Source organism: Hypanus sabinus, chromosome 14 (assembly GCF_030144855.1).
Source record: "Hypanus sabinus isolate sHypSab1 chromosome 14, sHypSab1.hap1, whole genome shotgun sequence".
Lineage (NCBI taxonomy): Eukaryota > Metazoa > Chordata > Chondrichthyes > Myliobatiformes > Dasyatidae > Hypanus > Hypanus sabinus.
In genome coordinates, this window is record NC_082719.1 from 11,120,399 (window position 1) to 11,143,908 (window position 23,510).

At 39.7% G+C, this 23,510-nt stretch overlaps 1 protein-coding gene across 8 annotated transcripts in view; it reads right to left on the reverse strand.

Moving 5' to 3' along the window:
* Nucleotides 1–509: 509 nt before the first annotated feature.
* Nucleotides 510–23,510, reverse strand: part of ndst3 (N-deacetylase/N-sulfotransferase (heparan glucosaminyl) 3) — a 595,362-nt gene continuing 572,361 nt past the window's right edge. For all 8 annotated transcript variants that reach the window (XM_059988774.1, XM_059988781.1, XM_059988772.1 and 5 more), the window contains 5 exons: nucleotides 22,667–22,841; nucleotides 22,398–22,568; nucleotides 19,609–19,718; nucleotides 16,640–16,742; nucleotides 510–8,721 (listed from right to left, as the gene is read on the reverse strand). In XM_059988774.1, the coding sequence (XP_059844757.1) occupies nucleotides 8,599–8,721; nucleotides 16,640–16,742; nucleotides 19,609–19,718; nucleotides 22,398–22,568; nucleotides 22,667–22,841 (682 nt within the window). In that variant the 3' untranslated portion in view covers nucleotides 510–8,598. The remainder of the gene's footprint in view (nucleotides 8,722–16,639; nucleotides 16,743–19,608; nucleotides 19,719–22,397; nucleotides 22,569–22,666; nucleotides 22,842–23,510) is intronic.

The following is a 23,510-nucleotide window of genomic DNA, read 5'->3' on the forward strand; positions in this document are numbered from 1 at the left end:
GCACAGTCTTTCATTGATTCTATTGTGCTTTTTGGATTTATTGTGTACGCCCACAAGAAAATGAATCACAGCATTGTATAAGGTGACATATATGTAATTTGATAATGAAATTACTTTGAAATTTATTTTAAACATCTTTCCTTCCCACTAAGTCCCAGTGCTTTGCTTTTTTATGGGCTTTACATGAATATTAAACACAGTACAGTGGACTTAAACAGCCTATTCAATTACACAGGGTTTCTTAGCACAGCCTCTAATGGTTCTTATTCAATGGAGTCCAGTTCAATTTTCCCTCAGAGCATCAGAGGCACTGAGATTAATGATGGAAGTTCCTGCTTGATAATGCTCAATGCTTCACCAAGTAAATCCATGAGGTGATTAGAGAGCTATAGATTTGAATAGCATCATTCAAGCAAATTATACAATGTGCATTCGAGCTACGTTGATATGAAAATCCAGCATTGTAATAACCTTTCAAGAAACTGGCAGATGAATTAGGAAGCAATGAATCAAATTAAACCATTGATTTATTTATTTTACACAGGCTGTTTATCAAACTAGATACAGGTTATTAAACTGTAGTACACAAACCAAGATTACCAGAATTGACTTCCAGATAGTCTAATGTACATAGACACCTATTTGTGCTACACTGATGGTCTCAATAGTACATTTTAATTTTATCCCAACTCCTCCAGCACACAGACATGACTGCAAATACACATTTTTATATACAGTACATTTCTGTAAATCAGACACTATGCCAGAATATCTACTGCCTTGAGATAACATTGATGACATAGCTCAAAGCTAGAATACTCTAATCAAACAAAATGCAAAGTGTAGACTTAGGGAATAAATCTTAGGGAATGAAAGTGATGGAATTAATCAATTTGTTCAATGTAATGTTTAATAATTGTGTCCAATGTTTTAATGGACAGCAACAGAATAAGGCATTTACAAGCAATTAAAGATGAATCAAAATACCAATTCCTTTGGATTATTTTCTCTTCAGATTCAGATGAGGTTGGATTCAAAAGGGTTGAAAAAATAAACAAATGTAAATAACTGTTATAAAAATGAGTGTGACACCTCTACCTGTATGCATGAATAATTTGAGACAGAATTGAGTCCATTGTTCCATTATTTGCACAAAATGATTAAGTTTGGAATGTGTAGAAAGATTTGCAGCTTCAAATCATGGATTTGCACTCAGCAACTATGTTCTGCTTTCAGAGTTAGATGGACAAATAATTTAACCCTTCTTTTACACCAGAAGGAGTTATCATCCACTTCTAGTTATTTTATATCCACTCATATTTAGTTCTGACGTTTTATACCTGGAGGTTGCTTCATACTTATCTCAAAATGCCATACCAATACTAGTAAACTGTGCTATTAGAAATGAATACATCTGTTTCGGCCAATGTTTGGCGGTGTGCAGATCATGTCACCCAGTGTCCTGAGATTTTTCATATCTGTAGCCATTTTAAACTGAGGTGTATCACAGGAGACAATTTGCTAACAGTAGATTAAAATTTATTCAGTAAAAATAAGAAATACTTCGTAAAAGTAACAAAATGTGAGATACCCGGATAACCCTTGTGCCGTTGAAACTAAAAACTCTGCATTATGAACATGTAGATTAAAGGCGTACAATTCAAAAGCTTTATCCTGAGAACTCTTGGGAAATCCCATAAATTGCCATTCCTTATGGGGAATGTCTTAGCATTGTTAACTCCAGGACCAAAATATGGTGGATATCACCATCTCTGAACTTCTTTCCTCTAATAGTCTTCAGACCTGAAACACATGCTCGGATCACAGACTTCATGATTTAGCTCCTTTTCTATAAACTGCTCTTTTTAACGGTGTCCAAAAGTATTCACGGCTGAGGTGGAAATGCCTCAGTGGTACAAGCCTCGTTCATAAGTTTGGGTACTGCCTTTAAGTACTAGACATCAGGAAGAATATGTAAATAGAAAAGGCAAGTACTTGTCTCACAGTCTACTGAAAACTTAAAAGGTTTTGATTTTTTTGGTATGTTATATTTTAGAATTCAAAAAGCTGCTGTATTTTGTTCTCGGAAAGAAAGGTTGTTCTTGGAGAAGACACAAGAAAAATTTATTTTAATGAAATTGGTCTGAATTGTTAAAATATGAGGTCATAAGAAGAAGTATCTAGGATAGGAAAGCATAACTGAATCAAACGATTGCCCAATTCGGGTTGAGATCGGGAGGCACATTTTCAAGCAAAGAACATTTTTGCACAGAAAAGCTGAAGCTGTAGATGGCAGATTACATGAAATATTTATTACAAAGATCAACAAGACACTGTTAGGTAATGGTACAAGATAAATGGAACAAATGCAGCTCTGGAGACTAGACATGATTGAACTGAATGGCAGAAATGGCTCAAGCTCAACTACCTATTACTGATACTAAACAAGATTTGCATGTTTTCCTTTATACACTGTGGATCCACTGTGAGAAACCACAGTATCTGTGACTGAGGCCAGGGGAAGAGACAGCTGGCTATCAAAGTCTCAAGTTGGGACTTGGGGTGGGATGTTATTCTGGAGGTTGGGACAGTGATGGGTTGGTGGAGGAGTGCTGCAAATCTTTAGCTTGTGGGAGTGAATGTGGACTATTGCCTCCACTTTAACATTTAGGGATCTTCTCCCTTCCTTCTTAGTCCTGAAGAAGGTTGTCGGACCGAAATGCCAACTATCTATTCATTTCCATTGATCCCGACTTGCTGAGTTGCTCCAGCATTTTATGTCTGTGTGGCTTGGATTTCCAGAATCTGCAGAATTTCACATGTTTAAAATTCAGGGAATAGTGACCAAGATGTTGGACAATCAGACGTTTGGGACCAGAGGTGTTGGGAGCAGTGCAGTGACTGGCAAGAGGGTGAAGTTGATAGTTAGGGAGGCAGAGGTTTTCATAGTACAAGGTGAGTATGGGATGTAGTATCTAAGAAGTCAGGTATTGGATATGCATACGACAGATGGCCCAAAATGTGCATTGCACAAAGAGTGACTTTCCTTTCACGCACAGAGAATGTGTAAGTATGATCCAAACCAAATGTTTCTGGTTGAATTTCCAGACTGAGAATGGCTGTTATCAATCCATGTGCACTCACTTTCAAAGACAGCACTAAGTGATCAAACGGATTGACAGAGAAAGCTCGAGGAGCTGAATGGTTAGCTACCCTTACTTACTTCACTTACTGAGGAGTGCATGAAGGTGGGGGGGGGGGGGTGGATAGAAAAGCCATATTGTGGTGATGAGGAATTGAAGAAGCTTGATATCTGTGACTGACTCAAGTCTAGAGGCACTGAGAGAGAGGAAGAACTGGCAGTCCAATGCCACTGAATTTCCAGGACAGAGGCTTTTAAAGAGTAGCTCATGAATGAGGATTGAACACTGAGGTTGTTCTCAGTCCTCACCAATGTATGTTGTGATGCTGAAATATATCATTTCACTCTCAGTAACATTACTAAGGCTCTCATTTTGGAATGGGACACAGATTTTCCAGTGACTGTGAAACCACTAGCTTTCTCCTCCTGGAATACCAGATTGGTGTGGCTCAGCACAGATCCTCTTCCTGCATGTAAGTAGTCGGCAACATTCCCTGAGAGCCTTCAGCATCTGGTGAGGCCCTGCCCAGGGTTTACCAGCCATCAAAGTTGTCATTGAAATTGAATAGTTTGCCTTTGAGATTTGCAAACATTTCCAGGAAGAATTAAAAAGACAAATATCTTTAAAAATCTACATTGTTAAAATTTAAAAAGTTTATATACCAAAAATCCACACACTTATAACCAAGTAAATAAATTTGAACTAAGCAAATTAAACTCAAGCTGCACTTACCATTTTCATAGCAGCCATTCCTTCCCAGTCATTTCAATGATCTACTGTACTTACACCAGCTAAGCCTGGCAGAAGGCCAGAGGGGAGACCTTCCTGGCAGAGATGGAGAATCTTCACAAAAACGCATTGTCCTGTTGGACTCCCATGAGAGTTCACATCGGAGGGGTGTCCAACAGCACATTACGTAAGGTGCGGCTAACAGCTTTAGAGCACACATGAGCTGGACTTTTACACTGAATTGTGAGAGAGGTCGAGCTGGTAACCAGGTGGAAGATTTATCTCTCTGATCAGATTGAGAGAATGAAATGGGAACAATAGGATTCATTCTGGTAGCCAAATGCCAAACAGGAAGGCATGTTCACAAAAAGGCAGTTCAGATAGAGCAATTACACTCCCCATGTATTTCCTACCAGCACTTCACTGAGACTGCAGGGTCTCCTAAAACTGCTTTAGTTAAGGACATGGTAATATTTTTACACCAATGGCACTATATAAAAGTAAGCTGCAGTAAGACCTTCAATCAGTAACAATTATTTCTATTTTTTCAATAAAATACAATGAATTTTCACTGCTAATGGAAACTGTTCCTTTAGTGCTCCCTATTTATCAACTGATCCACACTGTGAAACTAGCAATTATCATTATTCAAAACCTGAGAAAATTCTCCAAATCTTAATCATTCAATGTGAATGAAGTGGCAAATTAAATTGAATTAATTATATTAACAGTGTAACAAGGAATGGATGGACAAAAATTAGAAGGCTCAGTTCTTAAGCAATAATAAATATGATAATATTAATAAAGCTCCACTGCCAGCTCAGGGTAGTTCCATTCTGTTGTGTTTCCTAAACCTGGATTTAATGAGCATCATTTTTTTATAACCTTGCTCTGGTGTCAAAGTCCCCTGTCCACTGCAAGGCTGAAAAGTTGTAAGCAACACTTCTATGCCATTTTAATCAGGATTTTTAACAGGTGAAATTTACTACAGCTGGTGCATATCAGTGACTCATGCCCACCGCAGGGATTATAACTCTCTTTGCGGATTAGAGAACTGGTCAAAGATGACCATTAATGAGTTTTTATTGGCCCAGAACTTGCTGGAAAATGCCAGCAGTTCCACATCTATCTGTTGGCATTATTCCATATCAGTGCTATTATGCTTTGGATCCTCATGTGAACATGGAAGTCAGCAGTACTCTCCTGACAATTAATTTTTTTTGAGTATTTTAGTGGATCCGGATGGCTGATATTTCCAGAATTACTGAAAGCTTGTGAAAGATCTTATAATGGCTAAACTAAAAGTCAGACTTAACCAGCTGGATTAAGTTTCCTTTACTTGTTTCAGGGCAAGATCATCCCCCGGCCCCACCCCTCCTCTTCCACTGTCATGTGACAGCACGACCATGGTTCCAGGACCTGCTGCTACACCGGGATGAGCTTGTTGGGAGCAGGACAGCACTTAATGCCAAGTGCTCACTGGGCACCAGCAAAAGATAAACATTCACCTGGAAAAGCTGCAAATGTGGGGAGTTTATGGCCAGTTTTCAATGTTAAAATTTAATTGCAAATACTTAAAATTGGTGACTTGAAAAGAGCAAGAAAACAACTTCAGAAGAAATCCTGGCATTTTAAACTTTGATTTTGGTAAATCCAGACCCCATCTTATTGGTGTACAAAATCACTAGAATCCATCTTATCAGTGTAAAAAAAATCATCTTGGCTGTAGTTGAGAACAAAGATTCTCCAAACTATGACTAACTGCTCTCAGAATCCCTCTATAAACATTGTTGCAACCAAGAAAACACCAGCCACATGACCTAATGCTAAAAGAGGTGAGGACTTTTTGTAGCAATCATTCTTGACAACCAACATAAACAAAGTGTTGATTGTATTCCTTCACTAATCAAATGTATTATAACATTTTGCCAATGTCACCAAATTGCTTTCGATAACAGAATAAAGAGTGCTTTAGAGAAAAAGATAAACTTGCACCAGTACCTAGTGTGGAACACGTGAGGACAATGTAAACAAACATAAAATAGGATTTCTATTTTCAATGACAAGCCAATTTTTGTCTCAGAAACATTTTGTCTGTAGCTTATATTTCTTACCCAGTAACTGTCCACACGTATTTATTTGAATTGAAAAGGATTTCATCTTATTTGCTTCTGTGCTATTAATCGTTGCATCTTGTAAACTAATTTTAGAGACTGAATGAGATTAATTTAGCAGTTATTTTCCTATGCCACAAGCTGTAACGGTATTGCAACTTGACATCGCTTACTCATCAATTATGTACATAACTGACATCGTAAGAGCGCATTGTAACATTGCGATTCAGTGCCTACGGTTCAGTGTACATCTATTTTCAATGCTGTTGATTATTCCTGTGGCTTTCACCATTGGTGTTTGTTTATAAGAGGCTAGAAACAGAGTAACTTCAAAAAGACATGCCACAGGATCTGTTTCATCATTAACATTGCTTAGGGCTACCAATCAGGTGACATCACAGTCTGTGTCTGCACTCACTGAATAGTGCTTTGGATCATAATTTGAACAAGAGTAACAGAGAAGGAGTTACAGGAGTAGATTTTACTTTGCTCCTGCTTCACTTACGCTCAAGGGTACAGCAACCACAGTGGCCAGCTCCTCTTTTAACTAAATTTTTCTTGAATTTCCAGCATCTGAAGATTTCTTCGCGTTTCCTCTTTTAACTTCCCAGTTTTCATAAGGACCACTTCCAACAGCCAGAACACTGTTGCTGCCATGAAGACACTGTGAGAGTTCCTGTTCCTACACACATGATGACAAAAGATTAACGGAGGACATTTCCTCAGTGGGGAGCAGCAGCACTTGGCTTAAACTATATTATGCTTTAGGGTTAATTTTAATGTGCATTCCTCTTTGATTGACTTTTGGAACTGGAGGCACATGTGGCTGCAGTTCAGCACTGTTATTCCCAGTGTTGTTTCTTTTAGTTGCACTTGCCCTCTAAGCTGCTACTGCTGACCTTTGCTGATAAGCTGCACCACCTGATGTTCCTCTTCAATGTCTCTCTTGTGCATTGGCATCTCAGGAACAAATGAAAAAGGATTGTATCTATTAATTACTTCTCCAAAGCACCTTGCAGTCATTTTTGAAGTGTACACTGAGGAAACAGGGCGACTAGTTTCAGTGATTTTGAAGATAAATAATGGCCAGGAAAGGAAGGCTATTGCCCTAGTACATGTTTGAATAGTGCATTTAGCCCTTTATAGTCCACCTGAGAGTGTAGAAGGGATCTTGACATAATACTGCATTTGAAAAGACAGTGGAGGACTTCCTGACTGCACCATGGGAGCTTTCAATGCTTGATTTCCAAAATGGCGTTTGACCTCACATTCCTCTTGTCCAAAGGGCAGAGTACTACCAACACAAAACAAAAGCTGATTCTGAAATTTGTGTGGATCATACAGTGCTTATTTTGGGTCAATGAAATGCATGACCTCAATCAATTCACCATGCACAAATGACCTCCAATAAATTTAATTTCACATCAATTGTTCTTAGCTGATCTACCTACTTTAGCAAGCAAGAATCTTAGGACAAAGTAAAATTCTTGTGTATATTTTCATCCTTCTGGTGTGAACCAGAAATCTCTTATGCAGAATATGTTGCTTTCCTGTGAGTTTAAGTTCACATCGCTTATGTAAAAGATATGTGGTAGGGGCAAAGGGAATGGATGGTAATTGTGTGTGTGTGTGTGTGTGTGTGTGTGTGTGTGTGTGTGTGTGTGTGTGTGTGTGTGTGTGTGTGTGTGTGTGTGTGTGTGTGTTTGTGTGTGTGTAAGATAGAGAGAGACTGGACATTCAGTAAAATTACCTGTCTAACAGAGCAGCTCCTATCCTGTTGTTACATGTTTGGTATTCACTTGCTTAGCAATATTTCTGCTACGACTGAGAAGGAATAGATTTCATTGAATAAAGCGGCATGGGAGCCTGTATGTCTACCCTTCTTTTGCATCGTCTCATGTTTAATGGGAGTTTCAGTTTGGAGGGAGTAATCTTTATTAATGTCTGTGTTAATGAACAATATTCCCAAATGAGAAATTTGAATACAGTAATGATGCACTTCCCTCTCAGTTGTTTATATGAGCGTATGTCAAACAGTTTCTGAGGAAGAACACTATTCTGCAAGCAAACTATGCTGTGAATAATCATTTTAAACTCTCATTACGACCAAACCCAAAATGATTGGACACGTCAGTGTTTCAAAAGCACAAGTTTATAATGACCAAGTTATGGATTTTAGATTAATTTAAATGCATGGCAGTAAAAGTAACATAGTGCAATTTTTTTTTTCACTGCAGATACCAGACAGTTAACCAGCACTGCACAGGTTTCATTTACAAAATGAGTCACAATTTTCTGTCTTTACAATAACTCACTCAATCTTAAGACAGGGTTGGGTAGAGCAGGTTTGGGGCCCAAACTAAACTTTATCAGTAAAACGTGTAATTCAGCCATAGGCTGTTAGCCCACATTTCCTCATGTGCTGTCAGCTTTGCAATACCACATGCCAGCATATGGAAAGATTAAAGAATATTTTCGGTTTGTAGAGGTATAGTAGAAAGTTGCTTATTTTTGGCAGTCACTCCAAGTTTGGGAGGAAGGACTACTGGGGTACTGGATGCAGTGTGTTGAGACTGATAATAGGAAAATTGCTTCCAGTTTTCCAACAACAACTATCTCATCACTTTTTGAAGTTCTTCCCTCAGCCAAGTTGGCAATGGCAGACCCAGTTTGTAGAACAGCTTGGACAGTTCAATGTTGTGGTCTTTGTAGTATCGTGAGAGGAAAGTTCGGGACTGCAAGGAGGAATAAAAGAACACAATTAAGTACATTAAAACAGGACCAGCATTTATTTTTAGATACAAAGCATTCAAATCAAATATCCCCAACCTAAAGATGTATTATTTGATTTACACGTAGTTAAAAGCTTTAATGCTTCAATTCCATCAAATGTTATTTAGGTCATAAGGCTCCAGAAAACCTTGGCAATTGCAATGCATTACCTAAACAAAGGGTTTAGTACAGATTAGGGGTTGGATGGTGGCAGGTAGCACTCCAACCATAGATCATACTCTACTATCTATCGACCACAGCTCTGCCTTCAATATCATAATTCTTATAACCTGTATAGATGGCCTGCACTTTGGTACATGTGACAATAATAAAACAATTTGCCAATCAATACAAAATATGAAAATCACTCCTAATATTACAGATGCATGGGGATAATCAAATTTATAACTCATGCACAGTATGCAAAGATCTGATAAATTTGCAGAGGTTCAAACATGGCCCTGGTTAGCAGTAAGATTAATCAACGCATTAAAAGCGATATGAATGGGAACCATGTAAAGCTGATCTAACAATGCCCTAAAAAGAGTACTGCATCCATTCAGTTGTGTTTCTCTTCAGTGGACATGCTGTAACTCATTACTCTGGTGGACACAAGAAAAATGTAAAGTACGCATTTTGATAGAGGATAACAATGACTGGTACATTCAATTCAGAGCAGAGAGAAAATCAACATATATGCATTAAGTGTTCTGACCTACAAATAAATATTTATCTTTTTCATCTCAATACAATATGTATGAATGAATTTCTGAAGATATCTCAAACTGATGAGAAAGAGACTGCTGTTATATATATTCAGGATTGTTGAACAATATTGAAAATGGTCTCTTGGGAAGTTTTAGGTGAACTTGATAAAAAATGCACATTTTCTTGGTGTTTTGCTGTGGCTACTTGCATGGAATTCCACTTATCGAATGGCCCCACATGTACTGACAAGAATGCATACCATTGTAAACCATAGTTGCGATGACAGTAAAATTGAATTATCAATGGACTATCCAACTTTGAGCCATGTTGGTGCTGAAAAAGGCTGTGTTCTTCTATGTGAACAATATTGTGGGAGTCTAAAATATAGGCACAAGACCAATTTGTGGAGCACCTACACTCAATGGCCATGCTGACATCCTGTTGCCTGCCACTTCAGTTCCTAATCACACTCCAAGGGTGAGCCCAAATACAAACTGTAAGGACAAGTCCTAATATTCCACCTGGGTTTTTATGAGCTGAGGTTTCCAATTTCAGCTTACCCTCACTGAATGTTCCATCTTCTCTTCTTCTGATGCACACAGGTTTTCACAGCTTCCTCTCTCCAAAACCTAGTTATATTCCCCTCCCCACATGGTTTCATTTGCCACATTATGCTTCCTAGGTCCCCTTATCCCCTCACCTTTTTGTTTCCATCCTTCCATCCCTTATTTGACTCTGATTACTGCTTTCCTTACGTATCTGATTCCTGCATTTGCAACCTCGTGTGCCTCTACTTATTACCTTCCAGCTTGTGTTTCTACCTCCACCCTTCCCTCTCCACACATGGCTCCATCTAATCCCCTCAAGCTGTTCTCTCTCTATCCCACAGTCTCCCAATTCCATTCCTCCTCCTCCTTCACTTGCTCAAACTGCCCATCATTCTCTTCTCCCTGATCCAACCTTATCACCCGCCAGCTTTTATCTTGTCTCCTCTCTCCTATTACAGTATCTACCACCCCCTCTGTTCTCAGTGTTGATGCAGGATCTTGACCCAAAACATCAACTACCGCTTTGCTTCCACAAATTCTGCCTGACCCGCTGAATTACTCCAGCAACACACACAAAATACTGGTAGAACACAGCAGGCCAGGCAGCATCTATAGGGAGAAGCGCTGTCGACCTTTCGGGCCGAGACTCTTCGTCAGGACTGACGAACTGACTGACGAAGATGAGTCCTGATGAAGGGTCTCAGCCCGAAACTTCGACATCGCTTCTCCCTATAGATGCTGCCTGGCCTGCTGTGTTCCACCAGCATTTTGTGTGTGTTGTTGTTTGAATTTCCAGCATCTGTAGATTTCCTCGTGAATTACTCCAGCAGTTTGGTTTTGGCTCCTGAGAATCTAAGCAGAGTTTTGACAAAAGATTACTGACATAGTGAAAATGACCTATTTAAAGATGTGTTGCAGAAACTGGAAGATCTCTTTGTTCCAAAACCATTAGCAATGAAAGGCTTTGCTATGTTTGGAACTTGTAGCCAGAAGCAGAATGGAACAATCAATCCTTGCATTTCAGCTTTGATGTGTTATTCAGAATATGTTTTTTGCAAGCTGAGTTTCTGTGTGGATTGGTACATGAAAGCATTGAACAAGGCAATTATATTTGATTCTACACTTACAATATTTAAAATAGCAAGGGGTAAATTGCAGTGGCCCACAACCACAGAGCTAAAACAAGATCTGGGTTGCAAACATGAACCTGAAGACAGCTGATGAGACAAGTTTAGTCACTTACTATCAATGCAGTAGTGATCATTCATGATATCCTTGTCAGTTTAAAACTGCCACATGGCAAATTAGAAAATCACATTTTCAGAACACGCAAAACCAATACCAAACCAAACAACAAAAAAATCTCAGTGGCAATTTGACATCAGAAAAGGGGATCTCACAGCTTGTAAGTTATTGTCAAAGAGTGATAAAACGCTACAACTCAGAAACAGGCCCTTCAGCCCATCTAGTTCACTCTGAACTATAACTTTGCTTAGTCCCAGTGATCTGCAGCTGGTGTGTAGCCCACTACACACGTCCCATCTATGTACTTACCCAAACTTGTTTTAAAATTTGCATTCAAACTCGCATCCATCACTTCTGCTGCCAGCTCATGCCACTCACACCACCTTCTGAGTGAGGACATTCCTCTCAGCGTCCTTCTAAATATATCACCTTTCACTCTAACATATCATCTCTAGATCTATTCTGATTCAACCTTAGAGATAAAAGCCTGCCCCTCATAATTCTGTACACCTCTAAAACGTCCTCCCTCATTCCTCTTCACTGCAGGGAATAAGGTCTTAACCTATTCAACCTATAACTCAGATCTTCAAGTCCTGGCAAAATTTTCTCTGTACTTTTTCAATGTTATTGATAGCTTTACTGTAGGTAGGTGACCAGCACACCACATGCCAAATTTGGCCTCAGCAATATCTTACATGACCTCAACATAACATCCCAACTCCCGTACTCAATTACAAACAAGAGAAAATCTGCAGATGCTGGAAATCCAAGCAACACACACAAAATGCTGGAGGAACTCAGTAGGCCAGGCAGTATCTCTGGAAAAGAATACAGTCAACGTTTTGGGCTGGGACCCTTCAACAGAACCAAGGAAGTTCTTGATCTGAAATATCAACTATACTCTTTTCCATAGATGCTGCCTGGCCTGCTAAGTTCCTCCAGCATTTTGTGTCCTGTACTCAATGCTTTGTTTTACTAAAGCCATTGTGAACCTATTTGTCTGTGATGGCACTTTCAAGGAATTATGGATCTGTATTTCCAGATTCCTCTGTTCTACTGCAGTCCTCTGTGCCCTACTGCCTCACTGTGTAAGCTCTGCTCTGATTTGTCCTTCCAAAGTGTCTGACCTCAAGCTTGTCTGCATTAAGTTGTATCTGCATTCTGCCATTTTGCCCACTGGTCCAAGTCATGCTGCAAGCTTTGAGAGGCTTCCTCACTGTTGACTACGCCCCAATGTTGGTGCAATCTGCATATTTATTGATCTAGTTTACCACATTATCATCTAAATTAGATGGCAGATGACAGTGGACCCAGCACTGATCTCTGTGATACACACTAGACACAAGCCTGCAGTCGGAGAGGAACCCATCTATTACCGCTCTCTAGTTTCTCCTGCTAAGCCAATATGGAATCCATTTACTACTTCATCCTGAATCCCAAGCGACTGAACCCTCTTGACCAACCTCACATATAGGGCTTTGTCAAAGGCCTTACTTTTGTACGTCCACTGCCTTTCCTCCATCAGCATTCCTTGTAACCTCCTTGAAGAACTCTGTAAGATTTGTTAGATATAACCTACCTTGCACAAAGCAAGTGGATACCCTATCTATCCAGGTTTTTCTGACAATGAAGAACTGGGATCATATGGAGTTTACACCACAAGTAGAATGATTTTCAAGTGGAGGTATTAATTAAAATAATTGAGTTACACACTAATCAACCTGTTAACAAATGCTTCATTGCACATTAAGGCACTTATCTTCCAAGAACCATCAGAGAAAAATATGAAACAATTAATTCACCAATTATCTTGCCCTACTTATGGCTTTTGGCTGTTTTTATTTCTCTCTGTTTTTTTTAATGGTTTTTGGATTAAAGAAATCTTGAAGTTTCTGCACATCTCTTTGATTTAGGCCCTCACAAAGAGGGAGACCACAAACTAAGAATATAAAATCTGTTACACCTCATCTGCAAGGATGAGATTTTACAAATAATATGGCAAACAGAACACATTTGTACTTATGAGAGACAACTAAGATAAATTGAAAGAATATTTTCAATTTCAATGCTTCAAAATTGTATAGTGGATGCGGAGAGGGTGTTTTCTATTGTGCGAATCAAGGAACAAAGGACACAGCCTCAGAATTGAGGTATTCTTTTAGAACGGAGATGAGGAGAAATTTCTTTGTCCAGCGAGTGGTGAATCTGTGGAATTCATTGCCACAAGCAGCTGTGGAGGCCGTCTTTATGTATATTTAAGGCAGAGGTCTATAGGTTCTTGACTGGTCGGGACATGGATGGATATGAGTGGAAGACAGGATATTGGGGCTGAGAGGATAAATGGGCCAGCATGATGAAATAGCAGAACAGAGTCAATGGGCCAGATGGCCCAATTCTGCTCCTATATCTTATGCTCTTAAAATTGTACAATAATACATTGTTGGAAAGGTACGGCGATTTGTCTGAGACAGCAAACCATGCACACATTTGTAAAAGACATTTGCATAGTTGGTCTAAAGTTTAGCCATATCAATGCAGTGCCCTATAAAATGTCAAGCTGAAAAAAATCTGGATCACTTCAAACAAAATGCTGTGCTTGGATAATTGACCAAAGTGAGCAAGCTATAGCCAACTGTGTCTGTGTCTCAGGTAGGCAAACAGAGCAGAGGTGTAAAAACCAGTCACACTAAATGCAACTCATTCATAATGGATCCACTTGACCCTTTGCAAAAACCTAAAAACAAGACTTGCTGGAAAAAATGATATTCATAAAATATTGGACCTCTCCAATTACAATGCAAAAATGAACACTGGAAATGATGGTTTAGTGATACCTAGCACACAGAATTTTACTCATAATCAAAGCTACCATATGCAGTTGTGTTTTCACCTAAGCTTTTCCAGGCCATAATGGATCACTTGCTGTATATCCAAGATGATCTGTTGATTTCCATTTTTGAGTTTGGACAAAGTATTCATATGATTTTATGTGCATAATCCGAAGTTGAAATGAAGTAAATGCATTTTTACAAGAACTTTGATTCAAACATTGATGGTGATGACCTTCATTAATGCACTAAAAGTCTGAAACTATCACAGAGTTTGGGTTGTTCTAGGGGATGATGCTGTATTTCGCACAGCTCCTTCCAGATTTGGTGGTAGTGCTCAGACCAGTGTTTCACTTATTCAAAAAGAGTGTTAAATGCACATGGAGCAAGAAATAACAAAGTGTGTTTGATGAATACAAGATTTGCAAGTGAAGATCTTCTAATTGATTACAATGGCATTGAGTCAGGAATCAAAATATTTGATCAATTTTTACCAGTCAGATCCCCTACCCTAATAATAGATGATAAGCCACTTCATGAGAGACTAGCATTTCAGCAAAATTGATTGGCAGAATCAGGGATGCAAAGAAAAATAATTATTCCATTACAATGTGACCACTAGTACAAGAGTTATGAGCACAGTAGTTTTGAAGATGCTTTATTTGACCACCACACTAAAACTCAGATGATGCTATATGACTTACAATTGCTGTTCATGTAAAAGAGAAATCTAGCTATCATTATGAAAATGTTTACTTTACTTTGGCAAACTACCAAAGTCTGAAGACTGCACAGGAAGAAACTGGAAGAAGACTAGTTGAAATACTGGCATAAAGCCAGCCGTAAGACTGTAGTATCTCACGTTTCTTTGGCTGTTGAAAATTAAGTGGTTTACTGAGCTCTTCAGACCCATGTAGGAAGCCATGGCATGTCGGGCTTTGAGGTTTTTTGTGCACCTGGACTGGTTACTTGCTGTTTAATGAATGTTATTTATCATTTAAGAGTTCTTGTGTTTTTTCTCAAGTGTCTCACTGGTCTCCTGGTGCTTTCTGTTTAAGCTTGTTAAGTTTATCTTAATAAGATCAGGGATTCAGTGTTGCTTACATTATTTTAGTGGGCTCCTGACCAGTGCTAATCACAGGGTCCTATTTTTGAGAATGTTGCATCTCACAGTGTCGCTCAGCTGAGCCACCAATGTTCCGTTGGAATTCTTATGAATAAACTCTACATCAGAGTCTGTCTTTCCTTTGCACTTGGGTTCCGACATTGCTAACACACGAAGTGACAAGTGGTAGCTAACTACAGCCCAACGCCTCAGTGGATATCTATTGGTGACCTTCATACCACAGTTCTTAGCAATCCTCTCGACCTTTTGAATATTAGCCCCTAAACTGCTGGAATATTCAAGAAAGTGCTACCTTGGATTAACATGGTTTGCTTCTTTATTTTTGTGTATTAATGCTGAAAATAATACTTTTGTCATGATGAATCATCGACCATGTTCAGAAAAGCTTTATTGATGCATGAGAGAGTAGTGCATATAACACTAGACTGATAATTCATACGCCTGGCACAAAAGATTCAAAGAATGTGAACTAGAATCCCACCAATGCAAGCTGACAATTAACTCAGCACTCATTGCCTCAAAATAAAATGAATTGGTGGCAGACAGAAGTGACCTTGAAGGAGTCAGGTTGCTCATAAAATCTAACTGACTCACAGGGAAATAAACTTTTCATCCTTAATTGGTCAGCTTTCAATGCAACACCAGTCCTCTTTATCATCTTTGCAAAGCAACAAGAGACGGAGTATAAATGCATCTTGAACATGCATAATTTTAGCAAAATACCAAAATTTCTATACTTGTTCTGAGGTCTCAAATTTGCTTAATTTTTAAATGTTGTTTATTCAGCTTGCAGTTAAAGGCTTTTCTTCCTGCCTAATCCCAAATCCTCAGTTTTGTTCCTTTCTGCAGAATGATGTGAGGTGGAAAAGGGTCCCTAACATCCAGTCACCTGAACAGCTGAATTTATAAGATAAAGTGATAATCTGATGTAAAGGTTAAATCAAAGAGAGACCTGCCAAATGAATAGACTCCTCAGTCAGTGTGCTTAGATTAGCAAACTCATGTATGGTTCACCAAAAGACATTATGACAGGAGTAGTTTTTGCACAAAATCATTTTCTTAAGGATAAAAACACCAATCTAGAGAGAAGTAGATACTAATGCATGCAGAAATATGCTTTATGCTTTTTTTTAGTTAGGAAGTAAGGCGGATTATAACAGTTTTAATGCTTAAGGGATATTTGCTGATAAAAAAGAGGGATTTATACAGTCCTCACATATGGTGCATCAGAAAATTGCAACATTCCCTGCTGCGATGTTCCAAAGACTGTTTGCAGTATTAAAAGTAGCACACAGTATGAAAAGACTTGGAAAATCTCCCCTTGAGGATTCATGGTGTGAAAAGCAAAGTGAAATAAGTCAAGGTGATGTGAAATCTGTATTAAGATTCAACAGCTATTTTATTTTCTTTAGAGAGAAATAAATACCTCTACATCCATTGCTGGATATTTCCTGCCTTTGCTTTTACCCAGGCACTTTGTTTTTCCTCCTTCAAGCAACTGGCACCAGAAGCCTTTTTGTGGGTCAAACCTGGAATTCATAAGACACTTGCTTAACCATTATACCGATGGAATGTTCACAATTGCTCTATTGACAAGAACAGCAACACAATGGATAATTGAATCTCTATTTGGCATATGCTATCACTGCTTACTGCATTTCATATTTCATTTTAATTTACACAAAAGAAGCATTTCTTTTGAAAAGAATCTTTTTAGGCAGTATTCTCTCCACAAGGTATTTAACTGCTTCAAAAGTGAGAGTTCTGCTTAATGATTTCAATCTCCAATCCTTTTACTGGGCTGTTTCTACTTTATCAAGACCCACATGTGTACTTAATGTCAATATTCTAAATGAAAATAAACAATTCCTGTAAACATTCACTGTAAGACATAGGAGCAGAATTAGACAATTTGGTCCATCCTAGCACAGCCCCGCAAGGTGACGTGTGCTATATCTTCCCCTACACCTCCTCCCTCAACACCATTCAGGGTCCCAAACAGTCCTCACAGGTGAGGCAACGTTTCACCTGTGAGTCTGTTGGTGTCACCTATTGTTTTTGGTATACCTGGTGTGGTCTCCTCTACATTGGTGAGAGCTGACTCAGATCGAGGGACCGCTTTGTCAAGCAGCTTTGCTCTATCTGTCTCAAAAGGCAGGATCTCCCTGTGGCTACTCATTTCAATTCTACTTCCCATTCCCATTCTGACATGTCTGTTCATGACCTCCTCTACTGCCACAAGAGGCCACACTCAGGATGGACAAGCAACACCTCATATTCTGTGTGTGTAGCCTGTAACCAGATGGCACAGATATCGAATTCCCCAGCTTCCAGTAATTTCTTCCCTCTCCGTCCTTCTGTTTCCATTCCTCATTGTGGTTACCCTCTCACCCTTTTTCTTCTCACCTGCCCTTCATCTCTCTCTGGTTCCCCTCATCCTTCCTTTTCTTCCATGGTCCAATGTCCTCTCCTAGCAGATTCCTTTACCACTCCCACCCATCACCTCCCAACTTCTTACTTTGTACACCCTCCCCCGCTCACTCACCTTTGACCTCACCCAGTTTCACCTATCACCTGTCAGCTGGTACTCCTTCCCCTCCCCTGCCTTATTCTGGCTTCTGACACCTTCCTTTCCAATCCTGGTGAAGGGTCTTGGCCGGAAATGTTGACTGTTGATTCCCCTCCATAGATGCTGCTGAACTTGCGAAGTTTCTCCAGTATTTTGTAAGTGTTGCTTCACACTTATAATGTTCAGAGAAACATGCCTCCACATATTTAATCGTCAGTTTTACATCCTGTTAAAAATCACTTTTAATTGTTAATTTGAATCTTACAAACTGTATTCTCCTTCAGAGCTTACTCTCCAAAGATTTTCCTTTCCTCTTCAAAATTTTAGATGACTATTTCAATAGCTGGGAAGAAGAAGAATAGCCCTTAACTCGGCAGTGGAGTTATTGGGGTACTGTCATGACGGTGTTTCCGTAGCAAGCTATTCTTGTTTTTACAAGGCCGAGTTGCTAGCTCGATGCTCAACCCGACTTGGATTCGAACCAGGGAACCTTTGCTCCAGAGTCTGACGCTGATATTATTGCGGGACTTCAATAGCTAGGGTAGAGTTTATATTGTAATATTTAGATTAGAATACATGTGTGTGCCCTGCTCTTTTATGTGGTGGGATGAGGGTAACACCTTTAATTCTGTGTAAACTAATGGCAGCCTGGTTGTTAACCTTGGATACGTTGGCATCCAGGTTCATAAGGAATCAAACTCAATGGACTGCCTGATGGACAGACAACACTTCTCACACACACTTCAATCCAAAACCCAAGATGAAAAGACTTAACAATAGAATCATGGTTTGAAAAGAAACTGGTTTTGATTTACAAACTGATGATTTTGGTAGAAAAAATTTGCAAAAAGGGATGTTCATTGGGACAGTGCTAACTCCTTGTTCTCAGATTTATGACAGGGATGAAAATGAGACCCTGCAGAACACTAGGATCTGAAAGGATCAGACACATAAAGCATTGCATGGAAGCAAAATGTAATTCCTGTCAACGTTTGCTAAGGGAACATATAAATCTTTGAATCTTTCTTAATGATACCTTGGCTTTAAGAATCCAGTTTCAGTAAATGTTGTACATTTACTGCTGCAGAGTTGCAGCGTGGCCCAGTGCAAGCATGACAACTTCATCTCATCTTCTGGATATCGTGCGCAGACTTCCAGATTCAACATTGAAGTTTCTAACTTTAGATAGCCTCACTCTACCATAACTGGCTATCTGAGCCACTCATCCACCTGTGATTGTAGCTGAGTTTTTCTCTATGCTCAATGCTTGCTGGGCATGCCCCACATCCCTGCTTTCAGGAACACATTAACACAGACAAAGAAGAAGAATGTGTTGGTGATTACTGCATGAATTTAAGTGGTCTTACCCTTTCAGAGATATTCCCTACGTTCTACCCATCCCTCTCCCATCTTCGCTGCTAAGGAAAACAAACTTGTTTTCCCTCTTTTCCAGTGCTGTCAAAGGGCCTCAGGCCTAACTCTGTTTCACTTTTCACTGATGCTGCCTGACTTGCTGAGGGTTTCTACTTTTTCTGTTTTAATTTGAGCAAAACAGTCCGATGATTCATTGCGTGGCCATTTCATTGAGTGAAATATCAGTGGGGGCTCTGAGAAGTTAGTCTGAAGAACATGATTTATTTTCCAGACATTAAATCATAAGATAAAAATGATATCATACATCCTTTTTGCTGGCATTTAGTGTCTCTGTGAAGTGGAATTGACCGAGGATTTTGTGAGCGAAGTGGAACCCAATGCAGTGCAAGATCAAAACTACAATATAGATATAATATTTATTTATTAAAGTTGCAAACGTATCATAAGCTTACGTCAGAGCTTGAGAATAATTGTAGAAGTGGGAAACACCAAGGAATTTCTGCACTTCATCCATTACAGCAGCAGGGTCAGTTCTCAGCTTGTGCCCATCGATAATGTGTAACTAAAACCGGTTTAAATCAGATATTGTTACTAGGCAATGAACATCTGAAGCAATAGCACAAGAATAAAGCTCAAAGTTAAAAGTAAACTTTATTTTCAAAGTACAGGCATATGTCACCATATACTACGCCGAGATTCATTTTCTTGCAGGCATTCACCGTAGAACAAAGAAATACAATAGCATCAAAGATTTCAGCACACAAACAAAGCAAGAGTTAAAATTTTAAAAAACAACAGCTATCCACATCTATCTGTCTGGCACTTGGTAGCTTTTTTAGTGGGCTGTCTCACACTATGTGAGGGAGTTGATAAAGTGTGCTAAGATTTGAGCAGCTATGCTATCGTAGGCTTGATTTCCCATTGGCAAGCAGCAGTGATATACTGCCACAGGTCTGACAAAAAAAATCAGTTGCTCTCAATTCCAGACAGCCTTTTTTTTTCCAGATGGCCAAGAGCAGCTAATTTAAATTTATGAAATCGCTACAAAAACAGACACCACTCAAAGAAGCCACATTGCAGACTATCAGGGGCATGTACTGGCTATTGCAGCCATAATTTTGGAAATTTTTCATTGTTGCCTTGAAGATGACAAAGGTTGTTAAAATGGTTATTGCACTATTTTCTTCCTTGCTAACAAGATACATCTCTTAGTTTTCCTTTGACATAAAGTATATTTTGTTTGTTGTTAATGTAAAAACACCACAGTGGCAGTTAACTGTGACAAGGTGTGTTGTCATATGGGTTCACGGTACGGCCTTGGGATGCAAACTTCCCAAATCATGAAATGACAACTGGAAAAATATCAATGGGGTTTGCCAGGCCAACTTTTATTTTGAAATGTTAAAGTCAGCTTTCCTTTTGCATCATTGATATTATCAAATGTAAGACAGTAAGATCATAAGATATAGGAGCAGAATTGGTCCATTCGGCCCATCAAGTCTGCTCCACTATTTCATCATGGCTGATCCATTTTCCCTCTTAGCCCCAGTTTCCCACATTCTCCCCATATCCCTTCATGCACTGACTAATCAAGAATCTATCAGCCTCTGCCTTTAATATACCTAATGTCTTAGCCCCAACAGCTACCTATGACAATGAATTCCACAGATTCACATGTCTCTGGCTAAAGAAATTCCTCCATATCTCCATTCCAAAAGAATGCCCCTCTATTCTGAGGCTGTGTCCTCTGGTCTTAGACTCTCCCACCACAGAAAACATCCTTTCCACATCCACTCTGTCAAGGCCTTTAACAGCATTCGGTAGGTTTCAACGAGATCCCCCTCATTCTTCTGATTCTAGTGAGTAGAGGCCCAGAGCCATTGAACGCTCCTCATATGGCAAGCCTTTCAAACCTGGAATCATTTTCCTGAACCTCCTCTGAATCCTCTCTGTGATATTATCTGTGATAGTATCTCAATCTGGCCATGTACAGGGATTGCTTTGACTCCTTGAAGAAGTGTGGGCTAAGTATGTAAATATAATCTCACTTGGTTTTCTCCTGCAGTAGCAGTTATAAAATTAGCAACCTTCATGTGTCCGAGAGAGTTCAGAAGAAATTCTCTGGATACAAAGGAAGGCTTATCACTAACATTAAGCCTGTTCTTGAGAGGATATTCCAACATGCAGCACACCCACACTTGTCTCCAGCTATTTCTTTCCTGGTTGACATTGGTGTATTTAAATGTTTCCTCAACAGCAGTGCTTAGTTGACATATTTTAAACCAGCTCCCACTGTGAAATCTGGAAGGCTGATTTAAAATTGCCTGTAACAGCAGAGGTAACCATCTCATGGTGGAGGTAATTGCTGATGGCCACAAAAGGTGATTGGCCTTTTCAGCACATTGGGTGTCATGAAGACTTCATCTCCTGCCCCTCAAGAATGACTCCGTGTTTCCAAGCCTGTTCCAAAATCATCCCTTTCCTGATGCCTCTAAATACCTCCCGCCTGCGGCACTTCCCACTCCCCTACCTCTTCCACAAGTGACAGTACTCCTCCAGCCCCAAACTTGCTTGCCCACCTTTGACCATGGGGCTTTCTTTGGGCATTATCTGTACATGTCCTTGGTTATGAGCTCCTGCTGTCAGTATGTCCCTCTGCCCACTTCACTTGTTGCCACTGAGTCTGTCTGCAGTATAGGAGTACTAACCCAAAAAAATAAGAGTGTGGTCCCTACAACTCACTGCAGTTGGATCCATGTGGGCCTGCTATCCTGGGTGCCTAAATTTTATGGTTTCTCTTCATCCTCTCAGCTTTTCCATAAATATTGGGGCTATGAATGATACTGTATGTACATCGCAGGGCTAGAGCGAATGCTTACTCTGAGTGAAAATCCCCAGCAAGTTCAGTTCAAAGGTGGAAACAGTGTATCTGGCCTGAAGCTTCACCCTCATACTAAATGTCCCATCAAAGAAGGAAGGCAGACAGTCGGGATATGGAAGACTGAGTATCATCCAGCTTCTTCGAAAATCTCTACCTGCCCAGGTAAACACAGGTCAGGATTGATGGCCGTCAAAGGGTGCGCTCTGGTATTACTATCCCAGCACTTCTAGCTGCCAGGGCAATTTGAGAGAGCAAGAAAAAAATCAACTACCTCAAACTTAATAAAATGCACAGAGACTTTAAAAGCATGGTATAAACTACTAGAACAGTTGTTTTTTTTTTGTCTGTTTAAGTGCTCACCTGACTTGCAGGGTAGTATGTTAGCCACCTCTCGATATGAACTGCATACCAACCAGGTACCAGGCACCGATTATGAAGGGCTCGAAGCTCAGGAATGGCTCGCCGGCCTGCCGTGATCACCTCATAAAAACTGTAGCGTAGAGCTGCTGGATCTTCGTGGGCTCGCTGGTGCTGTGCGCATCACAAGAAACAGAGAATCCAGTAGGTTTCCTGCAAACCTAACTAAACAGAGGACTTTATGCTTAAGTAAGCTGAATGGTCAGGATTACCTGGTACCAGGAGTAAGCCCGATCTGAAGGGTTGATGAGAATAGTAATTATCTTCACCTTTGGCAAGAGAGCTGCAGCTCGCTTTGGAGCATCCTCAGAGTGAAAGTAGTTTGCACTCTTCTCAAACAAGAGGTCTGTGGTCACATTGGAAGGCATAGGAAAAAAGTTCATGTACCTACATAAATAAATGAGAGGTAAGGTTTCATTACTTGGACTGTACATGTCAACAGATGCAAAACAGACAAACAGTAACGATTTATGTGCTTAAACGTCCCAAAGAGAACAAGGTGTTTTGCTGACATTGACATGACTATTCATGAATTATCATGGCTGGTTTATAATAAGCCATATGACCATTAAACATGAGAGTAGAATTAGGCAATTTAGCCCACTGAGTCTGCCCTCCCATTCCATCGTGGCTGATTTAGTGTTCCTCTCAACCCCATTCTCCTGCCTTCTCCTCATAACCTTTCACAAATCAAGAATCTATCAACCCCTGCTTTAAACATTCTCAATGACTTGCCTCCTCAGCTATCCATGGCAATGAATTCCACAGATTCATCATCCTCAGGCTGAAGAAATCCCTCCTCATTGCTGTTTCAATGAAATCCTCCCTCTTTCTTGAAAATTCCAGTGAGTACAGGCTAGGTGCTATCAAATACTCCTCATCCATTAACCCTTTTATTCCTGAAATCGTCCTTGTGAATCTCTTCTTCTGGACCCTCTCCAATGCAAACACATTCTTTCTTAGATAAAGGGTCCAAAACCACTCATAATACTCTGTGCAGTCTGATCAATGCCTTATAAATCCTCTGCATTATATCTCTGCTCTTATACTCTAGTC